The sequence below is a fragment of the Rhinolophus sinicus genome, chromosome 15, assembly GCF_057876585.1.
Source record: "Rhinolophus sinicus isolate RSI-liver-muscle chromosome 15, RSI-T2T, whole genome shotgun sequence".
NCBI lineage: Eukaryota > Metazoa > Chordata > Mammalia > Chiroptera > Rhinolophidae > Rhinolophus > Rhinolophus sinicus.
In genome coordinates, this window is record NC_142515.1 from 85,450,961 (window position 1) to 85,473,754 (window position 22,794).

The 22,794-nt window shown below is 48.0% G+C and overlaps 1 protein-coding gene, 1 long non-coding RNA gene and 1 pseudogene across 4 annotated transcripts in view; 1 reads left to right on the plus strand and 2 right to left on the minus strand.

The window, feature by feature from the left end:
- Nucleotides 1-6,701, minus strand: part of LOC141572700 (uncharacterized) — a 7,850-nt gene extending 1,149 nt beyond the window's left edge. Inside the window, exons 1-2 of the long non-coding RNA XR_012498079.2 lie at nucleotides 4,385-6,701; nucleotides 3,206-3,311 (exon numbers count right to left, since the gene is read on the minus strand). This is a non-coding gene — a long non-coding RNA (uncharacterized LOC141572700). The remainder of the gene's footprint in view (nucleotides 1-3,205; nucleotides 3,312-4,384) is intronic.
- Nucleotides 1-22,794, minus strand: part of LOC109439069 (olfactory receptor 7C2-like) — a 94,094-nt pseudogene that overhangs the window by 65,469 nt on the left and 5,831 nt on the right.
- On the plus strand, nucleotides 3,731-22,583 carry SLC1A6 (solute carrier family 1 member 6). 3 transcript variants are annotated; one of them, XM_074338036.2, is made up of 10 exons: nucleotides 3,731-4,112; nucleotides 9,890-10,126; nucleotides 10,918-11,055; nucleotides 12,606-12,810; nucleotides 13,595-13,637; nucleotides 14,102-14,445; nucleotides 16,630-16,863; nucleotides 18,380-18,574; nucleotides 21,117-21,251; nucleotides 22,286-22,583. In XM_074338036.2, exons 2-10 carry the CDS (start codon nucleotides 9,922-9,924, stop codon nucleotides 22,479-22,481), a joined length of 1,695 nt encoding a protein of 564 aa, XP_074194137.1. In that variant the 5' UTR covers nucleotides 3,731-4,112; nucleotides 9,890-9,921; the 3' UTR covers nucleotides 22,482-22,583. The 3 variants fall into 3 exon arrangements, with proteins under 3 accessions (XP_074194137.1, XP_019574826.1, XP_074194138.1); XM_019719267.3 differs by having other exon boundaries at nucleotides 3,732-4,112; nucleotides 9,915-10,126; XM_074338037.2 differs by lacking the exon at nucleotides 3,731-4,112 and adding an exon at nucleotides 4,290-4,310 and having other exon boundaries at nucleotides 9,915-10,126.

Consider the following 22,794-nt stretch of genomic DNA (forward strand, 5'->3'; position numbering starts at 1 on the left):
TTTCTTTTTATTTTTAATTTAATTTAATTATTTTTTTAAAAAGTTTATTGGGGTGACAATTGTTAGTAAAATTACATAGGTTTCAGGTGTACAATTCTGTATTACATCATCTATAAATCCCATTCTTCCCTTTCTAAATTACCTGTTTATGTGAGGTTGAATTGTCTTTATATATTTCAACCAAAATAATACATCATAACAAATTCATTTGATTCTCATTATTTATGGTAGTTTTGTTCTGTAAAGTTGCGCACACAGTTAATTAGCAAATAAAGCATTGTTCCTAAGGAGATATACTGGGTTAGGTTTCTGTGAGCCTCTGGTCACAACAGTTTTGTCAACCAGTCAACAACCAATCAATGCCTAACTCTGTTTTATGTGTGTTTCTGTTTATATACACACAAACACACATACACACGAGGTTGGACAATTAAGTTTGTGAACTTGTTGCAACAATGTTGCTAACCTTTTTTGATATCAGAGGGATTATTCATTATGAATTTGTACCAACTGGACAGACAGTAACCAAGTTTACTATTTGGAAGTGCTGAAAAGGCTGCATGAAAAAGTTAGACAAGCTGAACTTTTCACCAACAATTCATGGCTCTTGCATCACGACAATGCACCAGCTCACACGGCACTGTCTGTGAGGGAGTTTTTAGCCAGTAAACAAATAACTATATTGGAACACCCTCCCTACTCACCTGATCTGGCCCCCAGTGACTTCTTTCTTTACCCGAAGATAAAGGAAATAGTGAAAGGAAGACATTTTGATGACATTCAGGACATCAAGGGTAATACGACGACAGCTCTGATGGCCATTCCAGAAAAAGAGTTCCAAAATTGCTTTGAGGGGTGGACTAGGCACTGGCATCAGTGCATAGCTTCCCAAGGGGAGTACTTCAAAGGTGACCGTAGTGATATTCAGCAATGAGGTATGTAGCACTTTTTCTAGGATGAGTCACAAACTTAATTGTCAGACCTTGTGTGTGTGTGTGTGTGTGTGTGTGTGTGTGTGTGTATTTGATTTGTCAACACTGAATTCACAGCCAACAGCACTATAGCTCATGCCTGAACGGAGCTTATGTAACACATGTTTTCTCCGTGAGGCACATCACGGTTTTCTTGTTCTAGCAAACACTAGACAGCACTTCAGCATTATGCCTGGGGGCCAATTTAAACAGTAAAATCAACAAAAAACAGAAAAATGTGGCACCAGATAGCCCATGGAAAGGACATCTCTTACAGTATGACAGTTGAAACAAGAAGGCAGACATAGCCTTGTTCAACCTCAACTGGGAACCCGCACGTTGGCCAGTTCAAATTTTGCATCACTCTGAGCATGTCCACTAATGGCCACACAAGTGCCATGAGCATTGATTTTTGGGTTCCAAATAAGTTTAAGCGAGTGGGTGAATTTGCAAATATGGGGTGTGCACATAATAAGGATCAACTGCATGAGAACCCTACTTTCTTTCCATTGAGCTAGCTAGCAAAGCAATTTGCAAAAGTGTGAAACATTGCCTCTCTTGTCACTAAGTTTTTCTTGTTTTGGAAAATGTTATTTTTCATAAAAATATACTCTTTATGTAATCATGTAATGAGTGTATTTTTATGTTAAAATGAATAAATATTTAAAAACATTCTTCAATTTTAATTTCTCCTACAGTAAAGATGAATAGGTATAACCGACATAGATGGAAATTCTTTGCAGTCCTCCAGCATCTTTTTATTTTATTTTTATTGAAATTTTTTTATTCAAGTATGGTTGGCATGCAATTTAATATTAATTTCAGGTTTACAACATAGTGATTTGACATTTATATACCTTATGATGTGATTGACCACCACGACAAGTCTAGTAACCATCTAGTAACTGTCACCATGCAAAGTTACTACAATATTATTGACTATATCCCCTGTGCTGTACACTGCATCCCTGTGGCTTACTTATTTTTATAACTGGAAGTTTGTACCTCTTATTCCCCTTCACCTTTTCCATCCATTCCCTCTCTATGATCTTTTTCATCAACAGACACAATTTCTTAGAACACTTTTAGATTTACAGGAAAATTGAGAGGAGAGTACAGGGAGTACCTCCAACCCCAACAATTTCCCCTGTTATTAATATCGTTCATTAGTATGACACATTTGTTACAACTAATGAGCCAAAATTGACACATTATTAAAGTCCACACTGTATTGAGATTTCCTCAGTCTTCTCTTAACATCCTTTTTCTGTTCCAGGACCCCATATTATATTAGTCAGTTCTCCTTAATCTCCTGAGACAGTTTCTCACACTTTCTTTGTTTTTGATGACGTGACAGTTTGGAGGAGCGCTGGTCAGGTATGTTGTAGGATGCTCCCTAGTGGAATTTGATTTTAAAAAATCACGGGATGGTGAGTTTGGCGGGGTCCTCTACAATTTTTAAGAGTGTAAAGGGGTTCCGAGACCCAATAGCTTGAAAACTGCTGCTATTTTACTTATTATTTTATGTAAAAGAGCAAGGGTGTTCTGTCTTCCCCACTCAGTCTCCAGCCTCTAGTACAGCCTGTTGAACAGCAGAGGCACAAGAAATATTTGTGGAGCCAGTGAGTGTAAGAGCCAGGAGTTCTAGGCTTAGAGAAGAATGCAGAATCACCCGTGCACAGCCAGTGACAGGTGGAGGGCGTGAGAGCCTTCAGGGAGCAGTTGCAGGTGCCGCCCAGGAGAACCTGACAGCTAAGGCAGGGGTTCAACCTTAGCCACCCATTGAAATCACTTGGGGAGCATTAAAATATGCGGATGCTTGAGCCCTGAGCCCTGTGCCCAGGGACGCTAATGTGATTGGTCTGAGGTGACATCCGGACATCAGAAGTTTTAAAAGCTTTCCTGGTTCTTCTCAAGTACTGCTAAGTTCGAGAACCACCTAGCTAGGAGGTACTGCCAAGGAGGAGAGTCCGTTCTATGTGTACAAAGAGCTGGAATTGAGGTACTGCTCTCTGGCTCTCTCTTGGGCAAATTACTGAACCTCTCTGAGCTCCTGTCCCCTTATCTGCAAATGAGGGTAGTGATATCTAGTTCATAGGAGTCTGCAGTTTAAATATCAGTCAAAGAGCCTGTCTAGACTAGGAAGTTGCCATCAACAATTGCTTGATAATATTAACAGTAATAATAGCACACATGTATTGATTTTTTTATCAGGTGTGTAGTCCTGTGCTCACCTTTTTATAATGGCAGTTAGCTTTCAGGAGAGGCGGGACATGTTGGAAGCAAGTCAGTACCGTTTGAGAAGAAAAGCAGGATCAGCACTGTCCGATCAACTTGCTGCTAAAGGCCGAAAGGAAGAATATTAATTACAATAGTAACAGGAATTATCCATCTCCCACTTGCACAGTGCTTCACGCTGCACAGAGCATTTCCACTCATGCGCTTTAATTTTCTGTGAGGTCAGAAGAGTCATATCTGTTGTTCAGCTAAGAAAGCCAGGCTTCAGAGAGGAAGAGGGGCTGGCTCAAGGGCGCACAGCAGCCAAGGCCAGAAAGTGAACCCTAAGGGAGACGTGGGGCTGAGGAACCCACGCGGTGGACGGGGTTACTGGGACGCCCGCGCCCGCGCCTTCCCCCCGGGATGTGGGCGCCAGACCAGTGGTGCCAGGCTGGCCCCAGGCTCTCTAGGGATGTACAGTCTTGGGGAGGGCTCCGGAGGCGGCGGGAGGCGGGGGCTCGGAGGCGCGGCTCTGCGCTGCGGGCGGGGGCTGGACGCGGGAGAGGCCACCCAACCCAGGATCCCCCTCCTTCCGCAAACACGAGGTGCAGCTTCTCCAGCGAAGCTGCGGAGTCTGGGCGCTGGGGAGGCGGGGGGCGTCCCAGAGGGGATCCCGCCCCCTCCCCCGGCAGCGCGGCGCCCCGCACCCACGTGAGCTCACGGCCCTCGCGGAACCCAGCCGCTGCACAGCGCTTCCCGGCTCCGCGCGGTGCCTCCGCGGTCCGGTCCCCGCGCCAGCACTGTGCTGTCACTGGCGGGTCCCCGCTGCCCCAGCCGGGCGCTTCGCGGGGCTCCGGCTCTTGCATCCCGACGCAGCGCGCAGGCCGAGGCGCGGGTAGGCCCACCCCGCCGCTCCGGACGCGGGTGAGTGGGGACACGGCGGCCGGTCAAGCGCAGGGGCCCTGAAGTTCGGTGCAGGAGGGATCTCCGGCGGGTTTGGCCCACTGTGGGGTCAGGGGGTGAAGCGCCACCTGTGTCCTTGTTCCCATTTTGGCAGCTCTTTGTCTCAGCTCTTCCCTGACTCTTAGCCTCGTCGCTGCCGCTCACCTCCGGGTCGCCCTGGTGAGTTTCCTCCCGCGTCTCCAATCCCAGGGTCTCTCTGCCTGTCTCCCCTCATCCCCACCCCATTCCTCTACCTGTGGTCTCCACACTTGGGCAGGTTCCATCTCTGTGCCTGATGCCTCGTCCCTTTCCAGGGCTTGGTCCCTCATCTATCAGCGGGTTTATTCCTCCAACCCTGGACAGACCTGGTTGTGACCGAGACTTTGGTCACCACTGCAGGTGGTCTGGGTCCAAAGATGTGTGTGAGGTGGTGGGATGTGTGCGTGTGTGAGGCAACTTATGAGTGGGGTTGCTTCTCAAAGAGGTGTGTGGGGCTGAATATTTAAATGGAATAAATTTGAATGTTTGAAGTTTTGTGTCCTGTGTGCCAAATGTGTGTGTGTGTGTGTGTGTGTGTGTGTGTGTGTGAGTGTGTGTGTGTAGGAATTGTTTGATTGTCACTGCCTGTATGGAGTTTCATTTACAAAGGGGAGTTGTGTAGGGCTGCGAAGGTGTTTGTGGGGTTGTCTGTCGGATGGTGTACATGAATGTGGCAAGTGTGTGTGCATATGTTTGTGTGTGCAGGAACTGTATGACTGATGCTGCATGAGTGCAACTGGATTTCTGAAGGTGTGTGGGGCTGTATGTCTGAACAGTTCTCTGTATGAGGTTGTATGACCGAGTGTGTGTGTGTGTGTGTGTGTGTGTGTGTGTGTGATGTGTGGTGTTTGTGATTTCCTAGCAGAGTGTTGAGAAAATATATGGAAAGCAACCTTGTTTTGTTCACCGTACCTTGTTTCAGCTTTAGAACGTAAGAGGCTTCTTTTCTTTCCCTTGGCTCAGAGGTGCCACCAGCACCTCTCATCCGAGCCTGGAGGTTGGGGGACCCAGGTGGGAGACCCATCCTTGAGCTCCTGCAGAGACTGAGGACACTAGAAGGGCCGTTTCCCAAACAAGACCTAAGATACAATGTCAAGAGAATGCCTAGGGCCAGGAGAGACTAGAAAAGAGAACTCAGGGTAGGGTAGACGCGGCCAGGGCTCCCAGGGGGACTGCGAAAGGCCCCAGTGGAAGCCGAGGTCCTGGGAAAACCACTGTAAGTCAGATAGTGCTTGACAAGTGATGCAGATAGGACTGAGAAAATTGATAAGAAGATACCTTCCCACTTCAGCATCTTTTTCTGTCTTCAGTTGTGTGTTGGGTTTCTGCTTTTTATCAACCGCTGTTGGCATCTATTTTGTGCTCACCAGGCGCTGTTCTAAACATCACATGCGTTGGGCCATCGAAGCCACATAGAAGATGCCCTGTAGAGTGGGGTCTGAAATAAGAGCTCAGATATGTTCTTCTGCTAGGCCAGGTGTCAGCAAATTTTTTCAATAAAGGGCCAGAGAGATTGTATTGTGGCTCATATAATCTCTGTCCCAACAACGCAACTCAGCCATGATAGCACACAGATAATATGTAAGGAATGAGTGTGGCTGTGTGCCAATAAAACATTATTTACAACAACAAGCAGTGGGCAGGATTTGGCCCTCAGACTATGGTTTGTCCATGCCTGCTCTGTACCATACCACTTTCTGTAAGGAATAGCAAGGAAATAGACAAAACTAACTCTGCAGTTGTTGTGACTAGTTTAGGTCTCAGCTGATCACTCTCTTGGGACCCACAGGTAGCTTTGAGCTACCACTCAGTGACTGGAAGCATACAGAGAGGAGAGGGAGAAATTGGGTTGACTGTGTGGGGTGTGGTCCCACGTCCGAGATTTTCCACAGCAAGGTGAGAAGCAGCATCGATGGATCCATTTGGAGCAAGACCCCAATTGGGATTTGGCATTGGGGCCCCAGAGGCTTAGACTTGGAAAGTTCAGGCAGATGTCCCATCCCTCAGTTATGGGGGAAATAGAGGAGGGCAAGGAAGACAGTGACCTCAAAAAGTAGCCACTAAGCCAGTGGCAGGAAAAAAAAGAAAAAGTCCAGGGACCTACATGCTGGTAGAACTGAGACTTCCTACCGACTCCCAGACCTGACCTGGATGAATTCAGGCAGTGGGGGTGTGGCTGGGGGGTGGCCAGGATGGGTATTAGGAGCTGTGATCCCTCAGAGAGTAGCTGAGCGAGACCAAGTTCTTATTGGTACAGCACACTCAGGCAAACCAAATATGCAGAGTTCCACACAGGATACAATATTTACTGTCTTCCTTTGGCTTAGAGAGTTTTTTCTAAGAGTGAGTTGAATCTGGTGTATCAGTCATGAAATAGCACACTCAAAAGGGGGGATTGGAAAGACTTTAAGTTAAGGACTATTTACAAAGCGATGGGCAGGGTTAAGGGACACCGGTATGGCTGGTGTAGCACTCAGGGACCAGCCTGAGTGGGAAGTCGCAGGGAGGGAGCAGGAGAGGGACCCAGGGAGAGTGGTGGCTGCAACAGAGGTTTGTCCGTTTTTCTTTTTTTTCAATCGAAATATATTTGACATATAACATGGTGTGAATTTAAGGTAGACGCCATGTTGTTTTGATACATTTGTATATTGTGATAGGATTGCTACTGTAGTGAGAGCACCTCTATCTCGTCAAGGGATCCAAGAACACCCAATGGGATAAGGACAGTCTCTTCAGCAAATGGTGCTGGGAAAACTGAAACTGGATAAACACATGCAGAATAACAAAACTGGACCCCTGTGTCACACCACGCACAGCAATTCACTTGAAATGGATCAAAGACTTAAACGTAAGACCTGATACAATAAAACTCCTACCAGGAGAAAACGTAGGGAAGAAGACATCGGTCTGGGCAGTGATTTTTGGATATGACACCAGAAGCGCAGACAACAAAAACAAAATCAACAGATGGGGACTACATCAATCTTAAAAGCTTCTGCGCAGCAAAAGAAAGAATTAACAATACGAAAAGGCAACCTACTGAATGGGAGAAAAGTTTTGCAAACCAAATATTGGAAAAGGGGTTCATGTTCAAAACATAAAGAACTTACACAACTCAATAAAAAAGAACCCAAAGTCCAATTAAAAAACAGGCAGAGGAACTGAACAGACATTTTCCCGAAGATGCCCAAATGTCCAATAGGCACAGAGGACTGTCGGATGCAAGCGGCGGCCTTAGGTGCAGGGGCACAGCCACTGCCAAACGGGGTGTGGAGGGGGAGCTGGGAGAATCAGAGCTGCCCCTCCTCCCACCCTCCCCTCTCCTGCTGCCTCCCACTGGCCAGACCGAAAGGGCAGCCAGTGGGCAAGGGAGCCTGGGCGATGCCATCTCTAGTGGTCAGCCTTTTGCCTGGGCATGAATGTAGAGGGGTAACAGAATTCCCAGCATCCCTGAAATAGGGGCACTGCCACATTTTTTGCTGTGAGATCTGTATAGAGGCGCTGCTGCGTACCCTTCGGGAATTGGAGGCCCAGGGCTGTCGCGTCCAGCGCAACACGGGTAGTGAGGGTGCGAGAAGGGGCGGCTTTGGATTAAATTTTTAAGAAAGAAACATACAGAGACTTAGTGCAGTTAAATCTCAGAAGGCCAGGGGTCTCACAGTCGTGAAAGACTGGAGCCCAGAACAAAGCCGCCTGGAGGTTTTTATTGATAAGTATACCAGGGAGTAGCAGTGTTTTTGGCACGGTCTGTGAGACTCACTTATCACGTTATAGAAACAACCCAAACCAGTTATGTTGATCTTCAAACAGCCAAAGCAGAAAGTCCTTGAGGTGAGGTGTGCAACTCTTTTAAGGGACATATATCACATGTTGAAATTGTTTCGCAGAGCTGAGCAGAGAGAGCTTAATCTTATCACTCTCAAGACTTTTCCCCCAATTAGGTGAGAGGGAAAAGCCAGAGCCAGCAGCCGCTTTTCTCAGGCAGGGGGAAGGAGAGGCAAGGCTCCTTCCCAAATCTTTCTAAGGCAGCTCATGGGGGGGTGGTCTCCATGGGGTTCCGCCTGGCTTAAGTTGTCCCCCCCACCCCCCACCCCCCCACCCCCCCGTGAGGGATCTTACTCATCTTTGGCTGCAAACCCTCTTTTGGAGACTAAATAGAGAGAAATATACAGTCCCAGAGATGCACAGTCTCACACACTTTTCTTTCCTTAAGGAAAGACATGGGGGGGGACAGTCTGCTAGGCTGTTGTGTGACAACACAGGGCCCACGATCCTTTTAGGAACCCACAGAAATGTTTTCACTTCCTTTAAAATCAGAAGAAAGAATTAAACTTGCAGGTCAAAGGAAATATTTTAATAAATAACATGAGATGAAATTCACATATCAGAAAACCAGCCATTTTAAAGTGGCATTTAGTACGCTTGCTATATTGTACAACCATCACCTCTACCTAGTTCCAAAATAATATATTCATCTATACATCAATACAGTTGTAAAACGTACTTTTCATTTTTTTAATGGAGGAAGGAGTCCACAAAGGTATAAGTTCCTCAGGCTCATGAAAGTCACATGTCAAGCTGCCCTTACGTGTAAGGTGTTTAGTTGGTAAAAGGGGAGGCAGGTGTTCATTTTTATATGCATTGTATTTAAGCTGTATTAAACTATAATTTAGTAATGACCTAAAGTAATGACCGAATTTATCTAAAGTTTCCCTTTTAGATACATTTATTTAGACAGTAAATAAGGTTATATGGATGTGGCCGAATTTAAAGAGGAGACAGCAAAGTCTGAAGCTGAGGAAGCAATGCCCGGCACCCCAGAGAACACCACATTTCCCTTCAAAGATGGGTCCTCAAGAGCCACTGGGGTCCAGGATTGTCACCATTTCCTTCCCAAGGGACTGCCCCCTCTTCCTGCACCAGGACCCTCCTGCAGAGCAGCTGCATCTGTTGGGCACCCACTATTTGCCAGGCTCTTGCTGTCATTGATTTTTTTTTTTTTTTTTTTAGAGTTGTTCAGTAATTGTATTGAGAGAACAAATTCCAAACAAGAGTAAAGCTAGAGGTAAAACGTCTAGGGCAACTTCCTTCTACATTGGAAAGTCTTTAACATGACATACTTAGAAATATGTATTTTCCAGTATCTGGCACAGATTCACCTGCTCACCAATGAGGAAAAAGGAAAACCTTTGACTGTGAAAGACAGGAGTAGGTTGAGTCTAGAGACAACAAGAGAAACAGATTGTTTCCACGTCGCTGTCATTGATTTTGTTGTTGAAAGCCGATGTGTCAGCACCTCCAGGCCAGACACCAAACGATATTAATTTGGGGGGCTAGCCCCAAGGTAGCATGTCTAGGGCTCTGCATGCAGTGGGCACTCTGCAAAGGCTTGTTAGATTGGTTTGCGAGCCGGGGCAGGCAATGGCTTGTGACGATCTCATGAAACAAGGAGAGGGCTGCAGTCAGGGAATGGCAAAAGCATCTGTTATATTGTGGTCTCCTTCACCGCCTCTTGCCCAGCGATTCTGACACCGTGACCCTTTTCTGCCAGGACGTGACCCTTGAACCCTGGGCAGTATTCTCAGGCGTCTCCGCTGGGGCAAACCCAGCAGATCGACATCGTCCCTCCCTGCTGTCTGGATTCTCTCCGAGTTCCTCAGCGGCTTCCTCCACCCTTCCCCCTCTACCCACATCCGCCCTCTATTTCGTCCCCTCACCAGGCCCGGGCCCCTCTGTCCCCCGCAGATAGACGATGAGCAGCCACGGCAACAGCCTGTTCCTGCGGGAGAGTGGCCAGCGACTGGGCCGGCTGGGCTGGCTGCAGCGGCTGCAGGAGAGCTTGCAGCAGAGAGCGCTGCGCACGCGCCTGCGGCTGCAGACCATGACCCGCGAGCACGTGCTGCGCTTCCTGCGCAGGAACGCCTTCATCCTGCTGACAGTCAGCGCTGTGATCATTGGTGAGTGGGCTGGGAGGGCGGGACTCCAGGGAAACTCCTTGTGCACACGTCTCGTCTTTTCATTCTGCCTCCTCATTCTTACCTGCACACATACAAATGTCCCATTCTACCAGCCACTCCACCTCAGGGACACTGACACAAATAGTGCACACTCCTGCAAACACAGCTGTGTGTGTACACAGTGTCATATGTATATGCATGTGTGCATATGTCCATATCTGCATACTATACAAACACACTTTCTGCATATGAACACACAAACACATTTTTATGCATGCACAAAACTTACAGTTGCAAAGACATAAACTCACATACATAGTTGCACACATATACTAGAACTTAGAAACACATTCACAGGAACATACATTCCTCTGCACACACATCGGCACACTTATGAGCTTAAATACACATACACTCCACGTTTGAAAACTACATATATATAAGTCACACATATACACGTATGGGAAAAACATGCGTTTCATGTGCATGGGTCCGTACATACAGGCACAGATACATGAGCACAAATGAGTATACACTGTCACATATGTGTGCATATGTACACACGAATGTGTGCAGACCTTTACACACAAATTTACACAGTATCAACACGGTAACATCAATCCATACATTTCCACAATGTACACACACACACACACACACACATACACTCTCATATAGAATGTTTCTGTTTTTCTCTTACCCCTATCCATGCATACTGTTCACGGGATGGATGGCCCTGCTTGGGGCCAAGGGACCCAAACTCCACTCCATGGACATCTTTCTGGCCTTAGGGATCAGCCTGGCCTTTGCCCTGCGCCCGTACCAGCTCACCTATCGCCAGATCAAATACTTCTCTTTCCCTGGAGAGCTTCTCATGAGGATGCTGCAAATGCTGGTGCTGCCACTCATTGTCTCCAGCCTGGTGACAGGTGAGAGAGCCCAGGCCAGTGTTGGCCTCCGTGACCCACCCCAGAGCCCAGGCTTGAACCTAGAGCCAAAGTGGTCCCAAGCACTTAGGACCTCAGACACGGAGCGTGCACCAAGCCCCGAGTCCTTGGCCAAAGGCAGGGTCCTAATCAGACCCAGGCTCCAGACCCCATATAACCTTCAGCACTTAGCTCAGTAACTTTCCTGTAGTTTTCACTGGAGATAAAAATACCAGCCTGCCAGCAGCTTAGTATCATCCAGAGGTGAAAAGAAGGCTGTGGTGGGGCAGCCTGGGAAGGTAGCTGGAATATGGCGTGGATGGTCAGGGAGGTGACGTGGATGAAGGTGTCTGAGATGGAGGGGACAGGATGGTGGGTGGGGGGTGGAATGGAAGCATGGATGGACTATGAAAGGGTCAGCAAACGTTTTCTATAAAGGGCCAGGTAGGTAAATATTTCCAGCTTTAGGGCTGTATCTGTCATGACTACTCAATTCTGTCATTGGACCACAAAAACAGGTGCAGGTTAATACGTAAATAAATGGGTATGGTTGTGTCCCAATAAAACTTTATTTACAAAAACAGGCAGTGGGACAGATTTGGCCCCTGGGTGGTTGATTGTCAATCTCCAGGTTTTGGAACAGGCACGAAGGTAAAGGTGTGAAAGAATGGTTTATTGGGTTCGGTTTCCTGGAAGCAGAGCCTGCGATGGAGATATTTGTGCAAGCAATTTGTTGAGGATAACTCTTATGAGAAACTCATGAGGAAGTGAGGGGGGCAGGATGGGGTGGGGCAAGAAGCTAAGCAGGGACATGTGTTCAGTAGAAGGTTGGCCTCTCGGCCTGATCCCATGGGGAGCTCTGGAGCATGAGCCACGCTACAGAATTGTTCCCTCCAACTCTGATCCCATCTGATTCAAAGGAGCTGGACTTTTAAATCTCTGTATCAGTCAGTCATTGGCTGTGGGTCTCCTATGGGGCCTTTCTGGGTAAGGTAGCTCCTGTTTTGCGAAGGCAGTTCTCAGGGGGCGGGGGTAATATGAGCTGTTAGCAGCCAACACACTCAGTGGCTGAAGGATAGGTGTATCAGCCTGGTAAACGGTGTCTGGACAGGGCACCAAAAGCATCTACTATAGACAGTGCACAGTGAGCTGGGTGGGAGGGGTATGTCATTATGGGGAGGATAGTGGGATGAAAAGTGGAATGACAGTGAGGTCATGGTGCAAAATAGGGGTAAATGGAGGGTAGCATAGGGGTTGAAAAGGTTTGCTTGGAGCAGAAGAAAGCTTAGTGAGGCAGTGCCGGGAAAAAAGGGCAGGTGGAAGTTGTACATGGAACATAGAATAGGGGTTGGAGAATGATGATATGGGTCAAAGGGTGGTGGTGTGGGTGCTGGGTGTGGGTGCAGGGTGTGGGTGCAGGGTGGGGTGAAGGAGGAAGGGATGCTTGGTGGAATGGTTGTTGAGCTGGTGGTGTGGGAGGGAGAAGAGGATGGATGGGAGAGTGGGAGTGGGGGTGGACGGGGCTGCTTGGGGCTGCACCACTTGTTCTCCAGGTATGGCGTCCCTGGATAACAAGGCGACAGGGCGAATGGGGATGCGGGCAGCTGTGTACTACATGGTGACTACAGTCATTGCGGTCTTCATCGGCATCCTCATGGTCACCATAATCCATCCCGGGAAGGGCTCCAAGGAGGGGCTGCATCGTGAGGGCCGGATTGAGACCATCCCTACAGCCGATGCCTTCATGGACCTGGTCAGGTGACGACCTTTTGAATTTTGATGGGAATTCCAGCCCTACGTGCAACAACCTATGTTCAAGGAGAGACAAAGGGGACAGGCTGACCCAGCCTGGAAATGCAACACCCACGTTGAGCCTAGTTTTATTGGTACCCATGTTCTGCCTTGGAGCCTCGTACAAATCCTCTGAGAGCAGCTGACTCCTAGGATAGGATCTTTAGACCTTTAGCCTCAGGAGGTGATAACTGCAGCATTTTGGGATGGGCTCAGGATAGGTGGTGTTTGTTCCCAAGCTCAATTGAAGGGTGAATGATTCTCTTAGAGCTGCAAGATTTTGCAGCCAGAATCAAGGCTAGCCATCGTTCTACCCTAGCCCCTGACTTGGGAGGGGAGTTGGAGGAATGCAGGAGCTGTCTGTTGTTTTTTTCCTGAGGCATCGCTGGCATGTGTTTGTGAAGTTCCTATGAGGGCATAGGGTCCTACTAACGGGCTCAGACAGACCTGGGTTTGAGCTCCATCGGCACCCCTTAGCAGCTGTGCGGCTTTGGGTAACTTATATAAATTCTTTGTGCGTGTGTGTGTGTGTGTGTGTGTGTGTGTGTGTAAGATGGGGACATCAGTGGCACTCACTTCTAGGGTTACGTAGTGTTTAAATCAGCTTGTTAGCTTACTTAGCCTGGACCAGAGTAAGTGCTCAAATGTTGGCTGCCATTATTACTATCGCCCGTACTATTATCTTATTATCATCTCCCTAGACACCTTTCCAACATCTAACCCCTTCCCTTCACCTGATGTTTTTCTGCAGAAATATGTTTCCACCCAACCTTGTGGAGGCCTGCTTCAAACAGGTCAGGGGGGATGTACAGAGTTTGATCAGGGAGGCTGGGAGGGTGGGGGGAGCTTGCTGCTGAGTGAATGGTCCAGGGGTGAGGGGTGGGAAGATGGGCCTGACAGAGCAATGGCCATTGGTGTGATGATCAAGGGAGGGGTAGAGAGAAGGACGTAGGCCAAGGGCTTCCTGGGAATGGTACTAGAGGAGGAACCAAGGCTTCTGCCTGTAGGAGACAGGCCCACAAATCTGTCCAAGCATTGCCCACAAATCGTGTGCAAAATGCAGACTCTACACTCATTCTTCCATGCATTGTTCACTTACTCATTCACCTATTCATTCACTTGTTTTTCTATGCATTGGTCAAACCATTCATTCTCGTTCAGATCTCCTGGCTAAGACTCTCCAGGGTGTGGGAACCAGGGATTGGTGTTTGAAAGACGTTTCTCCAGCTGATTCTGATGCATTGGCTCCATATTTCAGTTCAAGACACAGTACAGCACGAGGTTGGTAACCAGGACTGTTGTGAGGACAGAGAACGGATCCGAGCAGAGCGCCTCCATGCCTCCTCCATCTTCAATGGAGAATGGAACCAGCATCCTGGAAAATGTCACGCGAGCCTTGGGCACCCTGCAGGAGGTGCTGACCTTTGAGGAGACGGTGCCTGTGTCTGGCTCTGCCAATGGCATCAATGCCCTGGGCCTTGTGGTCTTCTCTGTGGCCTTTGGGCTGGTCATTGGCGGCATGAAACACAAGGGCCGAGTCCTGCGGGACTTCTTCGACAGCCTCAATGAGGCTATTATGAGGCTGGTGGGCATCATTATCTGGTGAGTGCTGGGCTATGATGGGGTGAGTCGTGATGGCACAAGGGAAGGATGGAGCCAGGGCTGGGAAGTCAGGCTGTGGGGCAGCTGCCGATGGGGTCATTGGGACCATTTGGCCAAAGTCATTTATATTATGTATGTATTGGTTAATTCACTTACGCATTCATTTTCGTATTCATTCATTCCTTTCTGCAATGATTTATTCACTCATTTACTTCCTTGTTCATCTATTTATTCACTCACTCATTCATTATCCTTGTCCTCAAAGAGCTCACAGAGTGTCGGGAAGACAGACACATACTAAACAATATACTACAAGATGGAAGGTTGTATAGCAAAGGAACATTACAAAGTATTGGGAACATGGAGAAGTGAGCCAATGAAGGGATATGTGGTGAACTCTGCCTGGGAAGGGGAGAAGGGAGTCGTTGAGAAGGTCACCCGTGAGCTGGGCCTGAGGACTAGGGGAGAGGCGCCTCAAGCAGAGGGAAGAGAACGTGCAAAACTTAAAAGAACCCGAGTTGTTTGGAGAGCGGTGAGGACTTCGGGAAGGCGGGCGTGTCTGTTAACTTGGGAGTGGCGGTGGAAGATGTTCACAAGACTGTCTGGTTCCAAATTGGGAAAGACTGTATATCATCCCAAATAATTTGAAAGTAGGAGGCTAGAGGCCAAGTTAAGAGCTTGGAAAAGCAGCTGAGAGGAAAGGGAAGAAGGGCTTATTAAGGATAAGCAAGAAGATTGAGAAAGAGTATTGAAGGCTCAACTGAATGGGGAACCATGAGTTTCTAGTGGTGTCATTGGCAGGGTTGGGGAAAGTATCCACGTGTACCAGGTGGCTGAGTATAGGAGGAAAGAAGATCCCGAATTGAGGAATTTTACAGAGGATGTGATGGAAGGATGGAGGTGAGGGAGTTGGGAAAGGGGTTTACAGAGTAATCATAGAGGTAGGTCGTCAAGACTTGGAGATATAACAACCACCACTGACCAGGGCTGACCCTGAGCCCAGCTTGGGGAACACAGATAGGACTGGTGAGGTCCCCCCCATCCTTGTTCCCACAGCCTTAGCTTGAGTCTTGTCATTTCTGACCCACGCTATTGCACTAACTTACCAAGAGGCCCCCACTTCCTCCAGTACATCCACATGACAATGACAAAATGTAGACTTCAATTTCTAAGGAGAGAGGAATAACAATTGAAGCCTGGTGATGGGTGAATGTTGGCACAGCTGGCAGAAACTCACAAGACTAAGCAATGGGCTGGTCTGTGGGGGGAAACAGGTGAGCCCCCAAAGAATTTGCTTCTTCTGTCTCCTCTATTCTCCTTTCATTCACGCTCCAGCCACACTGGCCTCTCTGCTCCTCCAATACTCCCAGCTAACGCTTATCTCAGGGGCTTTGTACTGTGCCTGCAATGCTTCCCCCTTAGATATAATGGGTGCTTCTCATCGTTCAAGCCTCAGCTTAAATGTCACCTCTTCAGAGGAGGCCTCCCCGACCTCTCACGCTGAGCAGCCCCACTCAGTGACTTTCTTTTGCAGTTTTCACCACCTGAAGCTTTTAATTACAAATCTCCACATGCACCACCGATTTCCTCCATTAGAATGTAAGCACCACGAGGGCAGGGACTGTGTGATTGGAACATAGTAGGTGCTCAGTAGATATTTGAGTGAATGAAATATCCATGGGAAATCCAGGAGAAATAGTTCAGGGCTAGTGAATGAGTGAGAATATGCACTTATAGGACAGACAATAGGGGTATGAAAGTGACAAATGCAGAACAAAGAGTTGGGGGCAACGAATAAGGAAAGATAGAGGGCCAGATATGGCAGTTGTCTGGGCAGTGTCTAGGGAAAGACTCCTGAGGACAGTGATTATTTGGCGTGGGGGGCGTTACTTGAATGGGGTAGTGGATGAAGGCGAGACCTTAGAAGATTGCATGCCCTGGAGTTATAAGAACTTTTCTGCTGTCTGTGGTTGAGCTGTGGGTGAGTTGCAAGAGAAGGTGGGATGCATTTGTGGGGACCAGCCCCATTTGTTAATGTATGGGGAAGTTGGGGTGGAGTAGGGTGCTGTATGGTGGGTACTGCCTGGCCTAGGGTCTTATATGGGCAAAGCCTTTGGGGACACCAGCTCCAGGCTTGTAGGGGAAGTCATGAGGGGGCCCTGACAGGTGTCTGGCTTGGCCCAGGTATGCACCTGTGGGCATCCTGTTCCTGATTGCTGGGAAGATCCTAGAGATGGAAGACATGGCCGTCCTGGGGGGTCAGCTGGGCATGTACACCCTGACCGTCATTGTGGGCTTGTTCCTTCATGCTGGTGGTGTCCTGCCTCTTATCTACTTCCTCGTCACCCACCGGAACCCCTTCCCCTTCATTGGGGGCATGCTGCAGGCCCTCATTACCGCCATGGGCACGTCTTCCAGGTATGGCCTTATCCCCCACCACTGGTACCCTTCCTAGGCTCATTGTCTTTCACGGGCCCTTCTAGGACACCCACACTCCCTCCATTACGGAACCTCTTCTGAGTTGTTCAGTAATGTCAGGGGCTCCTGAAATTCTCCAGGTGGTTCACCCGGGCACCAATCTTTGTCCTGGGCTGGCTCTCCTGACCCCTTTTGCTCCTTTCCTGTGTCTCTGTTTTATATGGAGGAGAACCAGCTGCCAATTTTGAGGTTAGGATGAAAGTTCCAACATGCCCCATGTTCTCAGTCATTTTCTAGCTCACAGTGTCTCGCTTCTTTTGAGATGGTGTCTGGAAGCTTTCTTGGCTTCCTTCTCCTTTTGGAGGGGGTTTTAGGTGGTTAATAAAGAGCTCATTTCCCCCCATCATCCAAATTCAAAACAATTTAAGGCATATCTTTTTTATTTATGTATTTATGTATTTATTTTTTGTATATATTTTTAAAATTAATTTCAGGTGCACCAAACAATGTAATAGTTAGACATTTATGATTTCTATCCCTTACACAGTGACAACCTCCCAGGTCATGGATGTTAACTTATTTTGGTAATAATTTCACACCATCTATCTATCTATCTATCTATCTATCTATCTATCTATCTATCTATCTATCTATCTCAAATCCTTATGTTGTAAACCTAAAATTAATACATTATATGTGAATTATATCTCAATTAAAAATAAATAAATACTTGCACAGGAAAAAAAAGACGTATCACAAACATCAACAAGATGTTTGTGATAAGAAAAATACCATTTTTTTATTGCCCATAATGCTGATTAGAGAATGTGCCTTTTGATCTGTGGCCAAGTAGGATTGGTGCCATTGTACCCCAGAATTAAACTCACTTGGTCACCACAGGGCTGGACACCCAAAGGCCCTCCGTATAGGCCCTCTCACTGCATGACACAAAGCTGACCAGACAGACCACATGTTTTGTGAACTGGCTGACCCCAAATGAGATGCCCACTCCTTTGACTAAACTCACCAATCAGCTAAGTCACTCTTCCTCCTCTGGGAAGTGGTGGGGAGAGAGGCCGAGAGCGTTAGTGTAGCTGAGGTCACTCCCAGACCAAACATAGGGAATCAGGAATAAGGGTCCTCTGTAACATTCCTCTCTTAGCCCTGAGGGGTGGCAAGTCAGACGACCCTTAGTCCTCTCCTTTCTGGGAGTGGATAGCTAGAGTGAACTAGTGGCATCGATTAGTCTAGTAATTAGCCTTGTTATTGGCTTTAAGTGGGTCAAGAGACCTTCAGCCTGGAGGACCCCATTGCTTTGTACTCTGTGCTGTGAGGAGTCCCTCTTCCTCATGCAGTTATCCGCCTCTGAAATGTTAGAGACCTGCCATCCGCCCCTCTCTCTGCCTCCCACCTGGCCTCCCAATGTTCTCAAGGGGAGCCCTCCTTTGGTCCATTGCTGCTCCAGCCCTGCCCGGCCATCCCCTGCTCTCAGCCCCCTGGGCTCTCTCTCCCCCAGCTCTGCGACACTGCCCATTACCTTCCGCTGCCTGGAGGAGGGCCTGGGTGTGGACCGCCGCATCACCAGGTTCGTGCTGCCCGTGGGGGCCACTGTCAACATGGATGGCACTGCCCTCTACGAGGCTCTGGCCGCCATCTTCATCGCGCAAGTCAACAACTACGAGCTCAACCTGGGCCAGATCACAACTATCAGGTGAGATGGTCTTGGTGGGACCTGCCAGCAGGTGAGACCTAAGAATTCACTAGCTTGGCTAGGGGAGGAGGGAGCCTCTGCTACAGGTCAAGGGAGTCCTTGGATGTTAGAGGGGGATGTGGGCAGGGCCCAGTCACCCAGGCTGGATGAGGGTCAAGGTGAGACTTCAGCCTGAGGCTGTGTGTTCCAGCAAGGTGTTCCAGTCAGATCTCCTGTCTCATGCTATTGTGGGAGACCCCTTTGTCCAGTATTTTCCAAAGTATGGCTGATGCTTCCTAATCTGAGGCTCTTGTTAAAAATACAGATTCCTGGGCCCCGTCACCCAAAGGTTCCAACTTAGTCATTGTAAAAATAACAGCAAACATTATCATTTCCTTCAGATTTTTGCAGGGAAGTATTCCCTGAATACCCTATTTAAAATTGCCGTCTGGACTTTCTGAGGCTGCACCATTTCCTCATAGCACCAGCTGCCTTAGTGTACATTTTTGCTTCTAGGTGTCTAGCATGTGGTAGATGCTCAATAAATATTAGTTGAAAGAGCTAATTTACGGAAAGCTCTGTAAACAATTTTGTTTAAGGTACCTTTGTGTTCATTTTTGTGTGTGTTTGATCCTCACAACACCCGGAGGTGGGTAAAATTATCATTACCGTTTTAGAGAGGAGGAAATGGAAATTGAGGCAGGTTAAGTCACTTTCCCAAGGTCACCGAGTGGGAAGAGGTAAGAGAGCCAGAAGTCCCGTAAGCTCGGCGCCAGGGTGGGCGGAGTGATGGATGGCTGGGAGGACGGAGCAGGCATTCACGAAGCTGGGCCAGGAAGCAAAGGTCTACGTGGGCAAAGATCTGAGATTCTCTTGCTCAGGTGAAGAGTCTGAGTCAGCAGACCCTGCTTGCTTCTGTCCCATATTCAGCGTCCCCTGCCGCCTTCACGTGGGCAGGAAGTACTTGGAGCTCGTGGGGCTGCTGTTCCTATTCCCTGTTTCCCCTGACACAGGTCTCCTAAGTGTTGACTATTAGGGAATAACTTCTTGTTCAGCAAGTACTTATTGGCGTAGTACAGACAGCCCCAGGAGCTGGGGATGTGGCTGTGAGACACACCCTCCGGATTGTGCACTGGGTCTCTTTGAAGGTCGGTGACACAGCAGACTCAGGGTTCTGGGAATGTGCCACTGAGGATTTTCCTCCTGGCCTGGGCTCCTGGTGGTAAGGACTCTGCATGGACTCCCCGCAGAGGCTGGCTGGGACCTGCTGGACACAGCTCTGCAGGGCTCTGCTCTTATGCAGGGATTTGTTGTTGGAGGAAGAAGACAGACTTGTGTGACACCTGTGCTGATAGAGGCTCAAGGGTCAGGTTCTTGGCTGGTTGGGAATTCCTACTTTGGACTTGATCTGGACTTAACTCAAGGAAGTTTGATTTGGCTTCTGGGATCCAGCTGCAATGAGCTCATCCCATTGAGAGTATGCCGTGTGCCTCCCGAGGGCACCCACAGGTCACTGGTTATGCCAGCGCTGGTGTTTAGGGGAGATAGTCTCTCTTACTTAAAATAATGATGATAATGACCCTTCTGGAAGCCCCATTTGTGAAGCACTGTGCTCTTATACTGCTCTCAATAACCCCACAAGGTAGGTATATGTCTCCCATTCTACAGATGAGGAAATGGAGGCTCTGAGTTTATGTCCAAGGTTGTATGACTAATGATTGGAGTCTGCTGGACCATTTTCTGTCCACCAACCCAAGCGTTTGCTCAATCACTGTTCTGATAGAAACGTCATCTGGGCTAAGTGTCCCGAGTGGTTCCACGTTGGTAATTATAACATTTGGGAAGGGACTTCAGAGGCCACCAGGAAGAGGGGTGCCAACTCCAGGACACTGACACATTTCCTGGTGAGCTCAGTGGCTTTAGAATTTTTAGCACACCATGCCAGGCAATCAGAGTTGATGCCGTAGCTAAAACCTAACTTACTCTTGATCCACTCTGTCCCTCTACTGGATGGTGGACCACCATTTCTCTCATCTCCCAGGGGTTCTACCTTTTAGTTTTCCAAAACCGTGTGTAATTTTTTCTTTTTAAAATTTACTCAGCATCACAGACAATTTCTTCTTTTGGCTCTAAACTTGGCCCGTCTTCCAGAGTTTCATTCCCGGCAGCTGGATCTGTCTGTACTGACCTACCTACTTCCAGTATATGTGCGTACAGGGAACTCAAGCTTCTGGTTTACAGCTGCTGCCTGGGCTGATGCTTCTGCCCTCTTCCAGTCTGCAAGGTGGCTTAAATACCTACTTTTGCATCTACAATATGAGTTGTCCTAATGTCCCAAATTCCATCATTAGATGGACTTCCAGGTCCCAGCAAAGGATGAGAGGACCTGTCTGCATTGGCACTCAATGAAAGTCACTTTGGACCTACTTTTTATTTGGGGGATTTTAATTTAAGGTGCCCTAGGGAGCTGACCCTTTCCCTCTGTTGTGCCCTTTCTTACTCTCTGCCTCTTTTCTCCCTTCCTCCTCCTGCCCCTCTGTGTTCTCTCTCTCTCCATTTGCAGTATCACAGCGACAGCAGCTAGTGTTGGGGCTGCTGGCATCCCCCAGGCGGGTCTGGTCACGATGGTCATTGTGCTCACGTCAGTCGGCCTGCCTACTGAAGATATCACGCTGATCATAGCTGTGGACTGGTTCCTGTGAGTATGTCAGGCCCTGCTTCTGTCTCTCCTCGACCCTCTGCTTTCCCTGCAGGACTCCCCCCACCCCAACCTGTGGGCCCTCATTCCAGCAGACACAGCGTTCTAGGATTTTAGAATAAAGGGAGGGCCTTGGAGAATACTCCAAACTATGGCCTGTGGATCCCAAATTCTATAGAATTAACCTTGGGAAGTAGGGCAGAGAGGAGACAAGCAACAGGGGCTTTACCCATCAGCCAGAAAGGTTGTCTTTTTACCTGTTTTATGTAGAAGTCACAAAAAGGTGATCTGTGGGACAGAGCTGGCTTGCAAATATATATACATATATATTATATATGTATATATTACATATATATGTATATATTACACACATATATATTATATATTATATATATATATAAGCAACTACATGACTTGGAGCTGATGGGTCCCGGAAAAACACACTTAAATAAATAAATAAATAGGAGTAAACTCTTATTTATTTTAAGTGTGTTTTTCCGGGACCCATCAGCTCCAAGTAACGTAGTTGTTTCAATCTAGCTGTGGAGGGTGCAGCCCACAGTGGCCCATGTGGGGATCGAACCAGCAACCTTGTTGTTAAGAGCACTGAGCTCTAACCAACTGAGCTAACCAGCCGCCCCCAACAAATACATATATTTTTTAAAGTCTCATCTTTAAAAACAGGAGGTTTACATAAAATAAATATGGACCTCCTCATTCTACATGCTGTTCTGCTCACAACACTTAATTTTCTATATTGGATGTTCACGTCCTTAAAAAATTTCATTGCTGAGATCAAATGTGAGCATATCAGAGCTGGTCCATTCTGCATCCGTTAGGAGGGGAACCTGGGGACAGAAAGGGGGAGGCACCTGCATGGCTAGGGATTGGACTGGAACGTGAACCCCCAATTCTCAGACACAGGGCACCCCCTCTGCTTCATCCTCTCCCCTGTAGTGCTCTTCAAGCCTTGGTTAATGGATGTACATGGTTAATTCTCTCTCCCCTCCTCTCCCTTCCTCTCCCCTGCCTAGTGACCGACTTCGCACAATGACCAATGTGCTGGGGGACTCCATTGGAGCAGCAGTTATTGAGCATTTGTCTCAGCGGGAGCTGGAGCTACAGGAAGCTGAGCTCACCCTCCCCAGCCTGGGGAAGCCCTACAAGTCACTCATGGCACAAGAGAAGGGAACGTCCAGGGGAAGGGGAGGCAACGAGAGTGCCATGTAAGGCGGTCCTGGGGAAGCCCCATTGCCTGAATGACCGTGCACTGAACACACATGTTCTGTTTGGCATGTTTGGGGGAAACTGAGATAAAGGAGCAGGAATGTACATGGTCTTTGTTTCTCTCTGAGCCTATGCTGAAAACTTGAGGGAGGGTGGTGAGCAAGGCAGAATGGAAATGTTTTCCCTGGAGTTGGGGGTTCGGGAATCTGCTGGTTCAATAAGGTGAGGGGTCATCTTATGTTCCTTACTTTCACAAGGAGCAGCAGAATTGAAGGAGATAAAGGAAAACCACTATTTCTCATCATAAAACAATATT